The following is a 7352-nucleotide window of genomic DNA, read 5'->3' on the forward strand; positions in this document are numbered from 1 at the left end:
CACCAAACAAATAGGATAAATACTAAGGACCAGACAGTCGGGGGTAAATTATCAGACTGAGGAACATTGGGTAAATTATCAGACTGAGGAACATTGGGTAAATTATCAGACTGAGGAACATTGGGTATTCGAGTATATAAGTAATACGAGGTAATTTATAAACAATATATACTGGTTAGAACATGAATGAAACCAACCTAACTTTTCAACAAACAGAAGAAAGTTTGAGTAATAATAATAAAAATAATTTGAGGTTCTTATATACCGCTTTATCACAACCTAATTCGTAGGTCGTCTCAAAGCGGTTCACAAATTATTATCCGTGGTTAGAGGGCCTTTGCAACCAGCCAACATATTTCTCAACTCCCTAGGGAGCATACAGCCGGAGCTGCCACTTCAGCGCTTACAGCTAGCATTCAACAATTCTAGCACTACCCAACCACGTATTCATTTACAGTTGAAAGGACTGGAACAGGCAGAGTAAAGTATCTTGCTCAAAGATACAACACAGTGCCATGCCATGACTCGAACCCGCAACCCTTTGCTCACGAGCCCGGCATCCTACCACTAGACTACTGTGCCTTCAGTAATGGGAGTTTGAGGAAGTGGGGTGCATATGTACCTCATTTATCTCCCTTCCTTTACACAAATACATCCATGTCAGTCATCTTCCTTACATAGTCACCTCGAAAAATATCCTTTCCTTACGCAAACCATCATATGCATACACCTGGGTTATCTCAAACTTACCAGTATAAACTGTACTTCTTCATTTCTTCCGGACCAAGCTTTGGAGTGACTTGAGTGTACTTGAGCCTCTCCCTCAACTCCATAGCCTCATCATCTACAGAGCCATCTATCAGGTCCGTAAACCTCCCTACAATCACATCAGCAGGGATCAAGTTTTCTTTCTGTTTTCAACTTTACATTTATGAATAATAAACTGACATTTCAAAGATTGGGAATAAAAGTTATTTCATAAGACTTCAACTTTCTAAGAAAAGAAATAAGAAATACATTTATATCATTTATATATATAATTAATGAATGAAAAAATCTATTACTAATAAAGAATATATACAGTGAAATGCTGCTGACTCAAAACCTGTCCAGATCCGTAATTCAAAGAGTATATGGTTATCAATGGATATTTCAATGTTGGTCAAAGATTTTCAAGCATTGATCTGTTAAATTCAGTGTGTTTCCGTGAATGTAGGAATATTTCAATCCTTATAAAAATTATTTCAACTGTCCAGAAATGAATTTTAGTAAATGGAATGTAAATATGAGGATTGTTTTTCAATTTCTTAAAAGCTTATTTGAGTAATATTACGTTAACATACAGTGGGAATCAAACCAGGCGGTCTGTTTTGCTGCACTCACCAACATGCCGCAAAATATACATATTGGACCACCAGTGCATGTCTGGTTACCTAAGAGTATTAAAATAACGCTGCTTGGACCAATGAACGAGGGGAATTCAAATTACTAATGTATTCAAGTTCCAGGAAGTGGGGTTTCAGTCATACATTGATAGGTGTGAAACAGAAGTCTGCGTCGACAGATACTGTCACAAAACAATCATTTCACTTACAAACAGAAGTCTGCGTCGACAGATACTGTCACAAAACAATCATTTCACTTACAAACAGAAGTCTGCGTCGACAGATACTGTCACAAAACAATCATTTCACTTACAAACAGAAGTCTGCGTCGACAGATACTGTCACAAAACAATCATTTCACTTACAAACAGAAGTCTGCGTCGACAGATACTGTCACAAAACAATCATTTCACTTACAAACAGAAGTCTGCGTCGACAGATACTGTCACAAAACAATCATTTCACTTACAAACAGAAGTCTGCGTCGACAGATACTGTCACAAAACAATCATTTCACTTACAAACAGAAGTCTGCGTCGACAGATACTGTCACAAAACAATCATTTCACTTACAAACAGAAGTCTGCGTCGACAGATACTGTCACAAAACAATCATTTCACTTACAAACAGAAGTCTGCGTCGACAGATACTGTCACAAAACAATCATTTCACTTACAAACAGAAGTCTGCGTCGACAGATACTGTCACAAAACAATCATTTCACTTACAAACAGAAGTCTGCGTCGACAGATACTGTCACAAAACAATCATTTCACTTACAAACAGAAGTCTGCGTCGACAGATACTGTCACAAAACAATCATTTCACTTACAAACAGAAGTCTGCGTCGACAGATACTGTCACAAAACAATCATTTCACTTACAAACAGAAGTCTGCGTCGACAGATACTGTCACAAAACAATCATTTCACTTACAAACAGAAGTCTGCGTCGACAGATACTGTCACAAAACAATCATTTCACTTACAAACAGAAGTCTGCGTCGACAGATACTGTCACAAAACAATCATTTCACTTACAAACAGAAGTCTGCGTCGACAGATACTGTCACAAAACAATCATTTCACTTACAAACAGAAGTCTGCGTCGACAGATACTGTCACAAAACAATCATTTCACTTACAAACAGAAGTCTGCGTCGACAGATACTGTCACAAAACAATCATTTCACTTACAAACAGAAGTCTGCGTCGACAGATACTGTCACAAAACAATCATTTCACTTACAAACAGAAGTCTGCGTCGACAGATACTGTCACAAAACAATCATTTCACTTACAAACAGAAGTCTGCGTCGACAGATACTGTCACAAAACAATCATTTCACTTACAAACAGAAGTCTGCGTCGACAGATACTGTCACAAAACAATCATTTCACTTACAAACAGAAGTCTGCGTCGACAGATACTGTCACAAAACAATCATTTCACTTACAAACAGAAGTCTGCGTCGACAGATACTGTCACAAAACAATCATTTCACTTACAAACAGAAGTCTGCGTCGACAGATACTGTCACAAAACAATCATTTCACTTACAAACAGAAGTCTGCGTCGACAGATACTGTCACAAAACAATCATTTCACTTACAAACAGAAGTCTGCGTCGACAGATACTGTCACAAAACAATCATTTCACTTACAAACAGAAGTCTGCGTCGACAGATACTGTCACAAAACAATCATTTCACTTACAAACAGAAGTCTGCGTCGACAGATACTGTCACAAAACAATCATTTCACTTACAAACAGAAGTCTGCGTCGACAGATACTGTCACAAAACAATCATTTCACTTACAAACAGAAGTCTGCGTCGACAGATACTGTCACAAAACAATCATTTCACTTACAAACAGAAGTCTGCGTCGACAGATACTGTCACAAAACAATCATTTCACTTACAAACAGAAGTCTGCGTCGACAGATACTGTCACAAAACAATCATTTCACTTACAAACAGAAGTCTGCGTCGACAGATACTGTCACAAAACAATCATTTCACTTACAAACAGAAGTCTGCGTCGACAGATACTGTCACAAAACAATCATTTCACTTACAAACAGAAGTCTGCGTCGACAGATACTGTCACAAAACAATCATTTCACTTACAAACAGAAGTCTGCGTCGACAGATACTGTCACAAAACAATCATTTCACTTACAAACAGAAGTCTGCGTCGACAGATACTGTCACAAAACAATCATTTCACTTACAAACAGAAGTCTGCGTCGACAGATACTGTCACAAAACAATCATTTCACTTACAAACAGAAGTCTGCGTCGACAGATACTGTCACAAAACAATCATTTCACTTACAAACAGAAGTCTGCGTCGACAGATACTGTCACAAAACAATCATTTCACTTACAAACAGAAGTCTGCGTCGACAGATACTGTCACAAAACAATCATTTCACTTACAAACAGAAGTCTGCGTCGACAGATACTGTCACAAAACAATCATTTCACTTACAAACAGAAGTCTGCGTCGACAGATACTGTCACAAAACAATCATTTCACTTACAAACAGAAGTCTGCGTCGACAGATACTGTCACAAAACAATCATTTCACTTACAAACAGAAGTCTGCGTCGACAGATACTGTCACAAAACAATCATTTCACTTACAAACAGAAGTCTGCGTCGACAGATACTGTCACAAAACAATCATTTCACTTACAAACAGAAGTCTGCGTCGACAGATACTGTCACAAAACAATCATTTCACTTACAAACAGAAGTCTGCGTCGACAGATACTGTCACAAAACAATCATTTCACTTACAAACAGAAGTCTGCGTCGACAGATACTGTCACAAAACAATCATTTCACTTACAAACAGAAGTCTGCGTCGACAGATACTGTCACAAAACAATCATTTCACTTACAAACAGAAGTCTGCGTCGACAGATACTGTCACAAAACAATCATTTCACTTACAAACAGAAGTCTGCGTCGACAGATACTGTCACAAAACAATCATTTCACTTACAAACAGAAGTCTGCGTCGACAGATACTGTCACAAAACAATCATTTCACTTACAAACAGAAGTCTGCGTCGACAGATACTGTCACAAAACAATCATTTCACTTACAAACAGAAGTCTGCGTCGACAGATACTGTCACAAAACAATCATTTCACTTACAAACAGAAGTCTGCGTCGACAGATACTGTCACAAAACAATCATTTCACTTACAAACAGAAGTCTGCGTCGACAGATACTGTCACAAAACAATCATTTCACTTACAAACAGAAGTCTGCGTCGACAGATACTGTCACAAAACAATCATTTCACTTACAAACAGAAGTCTGCGTCGACAGATACTGTCACAAAACAATCATTTCACTTACAAACAGAAGTCTGCGTCGACAGATACTGTCACAAAACAATCATTTCACTTACAAACAGAAGTCTGCGTCGACAGATACTGTCACAAAACAATCATTTCACTTACAAACAGAAGTCTGCGTCGACAGATACTGTCACAAAACAATCATTTCACTTACAAACAGAAGTCTGCGTCGACAGATACTGTCACAAAACAATCATTTCACTTACAAACAGAAGTCTGCGTCGACAGATACTGTCACAAAACAATCATTTCACTTACAAACAGAAGTCTGCGTCGACAGATACTGTCACAAAACAATCATTTCACTTACAAACAGAAGTCTGCGTCGACAGATACTGTCACAAAACAATCATTTCACTTACAAACAGAAGTCTGCGTCGACAGATACTGTCACAAAACAATCATTTCACTTACAAACAGAAGTCTGCGTCGACAGATACTGTCACAAAACAATCATTTCACTTACAAACAGAAGTCTGCGTCGACAGATACTGTCACAAAACAATCATTTCACTTACAAACAGAAGTCTGCGTCGACAGATACTGTCACAAAACAATCATTTCACTTACAAACAGAAGTCTGCGTCGACAGATACTGTCACAAAACAATCATTTCACTTACAAACAGAAGTCTGCGTCGACAGATACTGTCACAAAACAATCATTTCACTTACAAACAGAAGTCTGCGTCGACAGATACTGTCACAAAACAATCATTTCACTTACAAACAGAAGTCTGCGTCGACAGATACTGTCACAAAACAATCATTTCACTTACAAACAGAAGTCTGCGTCGACAGATACTGTCACAAAACAATCATTTCACTTACAAACAGAAGTCTGCGTCGACAGATACTGTCACAAAACAATCATTTCACTTACAAACAGAAGTCTGCGTCCACAGATACTGTCACAAAACAATCATTTCACTTACAAACAGAAGTCTGCGTCCACAGATACTGTCACAAAACAATCCTTTCACTTACATGCAAGTTTGTCCTCAATGTTGATGTCCAAAAAGGTGCGACAGTAACAGATGACCTTGTCCTTGACCGATTCTGGTTCGAGTATGCCAGACTGTATCTCCACCTCCGTTACTATAAATAGAAACTGTTGGGTACAACTACTGTCCAACAAGCAAGCAGACATTACCTTGATAACCAAACTTCAATGATCTGTATTTGATTGTGATAACCGTGCTTTAAGGCTGTGAAGAACAAAATCCAAAAACAATCATAGATCAGTCATGCTTAACCCAATCCCTTACAGTGTTGTGTGTTGAATACCTCTGTGGTGTTCTATAAAGGTGAACATGCATGTGTTTTTGCGCGTGGAGTAAACAAGCACGAAAGTATTCACATGCAAATATTTATTTATGTACTGAATAATTAATATCATAACAAATATGACTCTGCAAAGAAATGTTTGTCTCGCAGCCATAAAGTAGCGGAAGCGAGACTAAGGTGTTGCTTCTCTGGCGACGGCGTCAACATTAAGTTTTTGCGTTTAAGTTATACATGTATATGGATGATAGATGCTTAGAAGATATAGATTTGGGAACTATAGCCAATGCACAAATTTACACCACGATTAATCTAGTCACATTTAGAACAGTTTTGAACGCAAAATTGTTCACTTGTACAGTTTACCTGTGTTGTTTATATCAGTGTTGTTATACCTGAGTGAAAGTATTTTTGGCGTGTTTCCTTGTCGATGAGGCCTTCGTCATATGCCTGGCTGGCAGCGCCCCGCAACATTTTGGTCAGCCTGGCGTCTATACTTGACCACTTCTCTCTGTCCTGTAACACACATGGTAACTTCTGGTAACATTTTCTGACATATTGATTTTGACTGCCTCCATACACAGTACAAAGAAACTCAAAAAAATCAATGTAACTATATTATTCTCTTACGATATCTTTATATGACCAAAGATGTTGTGAGGAACACAAAATGTTAAAAAGTGCAAGCTTTCAGTCATTTTCACTGCTGTTCTGTGTCTTCATTTGGCTCAAGCTTGTTTTAGTTTTAGAAATTTCAATATTTGAAAGATACATTACAGTCGATAAAATTGAACTTCAGAGAGATGTTTTCTATTTTTACTATTTCAGCCAGCTTTATAAATGAAACTTTACTGAAATGTGTAATTTTCAATAAAATGTCACACAACCCGTAACCAATCTGGTTATATTTAAACATTGCGGTATTAGTTAAACTATTTAACTATTTAAAGATACCTACACTTTGGCGTTGCTGTTCAAACCCTTCAAGGTCACTGTCATAGTTGGGTAGAAGTTTGGTGATTGGTAAGAGATAAAATATTGCTGGTTCAGCGTTGTCATCGCGCTTGAACCACTGGTCCATCAGAGAGACGTCATACCCAAGCTTCATTGCAGTCCGCCGAATCAACTTGTATTCCCCAGCATCTATTTTGCTCGGCATTGGACGACTCCCGTACTTGTCACCAAGAAACGCCTGAAAGATGAATAGACTAAACAATTAGTAGTCATATACCAAAAATAAATCCACCTCTGTAGGTCCACTGTCCAACTCCACTAGGACTACTGTCTACCTCCCCCAGGAC

At 38.1% G+C, this 7352-nt stretch overlaps 1 protein-coding gene across 1 annotated transcript in view; it reads right to left on the bottom strand.

The window, feature by feature from the left end:
• The window catches only part of LOC110455384 (NACHT and WD repeat domain-containing protein 2-like), a 41015-nt gene that overhangs the window by 27035 nt on the left and 6628 nt on the right, over nt 1-7352 (bottom strand). The window contains exons 8-11 of the mRNA XM_021505484.1: nt 7010-7259; nt 6447-6567; nt 5755-5865; nt 751-877 (exon numbers count right to left, since the gene is read on the bottom strand). Coding sequence (XP_021361159.1) covers nt 751-877; nt 5755-5865; nt 6447-6567; nt 7010-7259 — 609 coding nt within the window. The remainder of the gene's footprint in view (nt 1-750; nt 878-5754; nt 5866-6446; nt 6568-7009; nt 7260-7352) is intronic.

This window comes from Mizuhopecten yessoensis, unplaced genomic scaffold (assembly GCF_002113885.1).
Source record: "Mizuhopecten yessoensis strain PY_sf001 unplaced genomic scaffold, ASM211388v2 scaffold8213, whole genome shotgun sequence".
In the NCBI taxonomy this organism is placed as follows: Eukaryota; Metazoa; Mollusca; class Bivalvia; order Pectinida; family Pectinidae; genus Mizuhopecten; species Mizuhopecten yessoensis.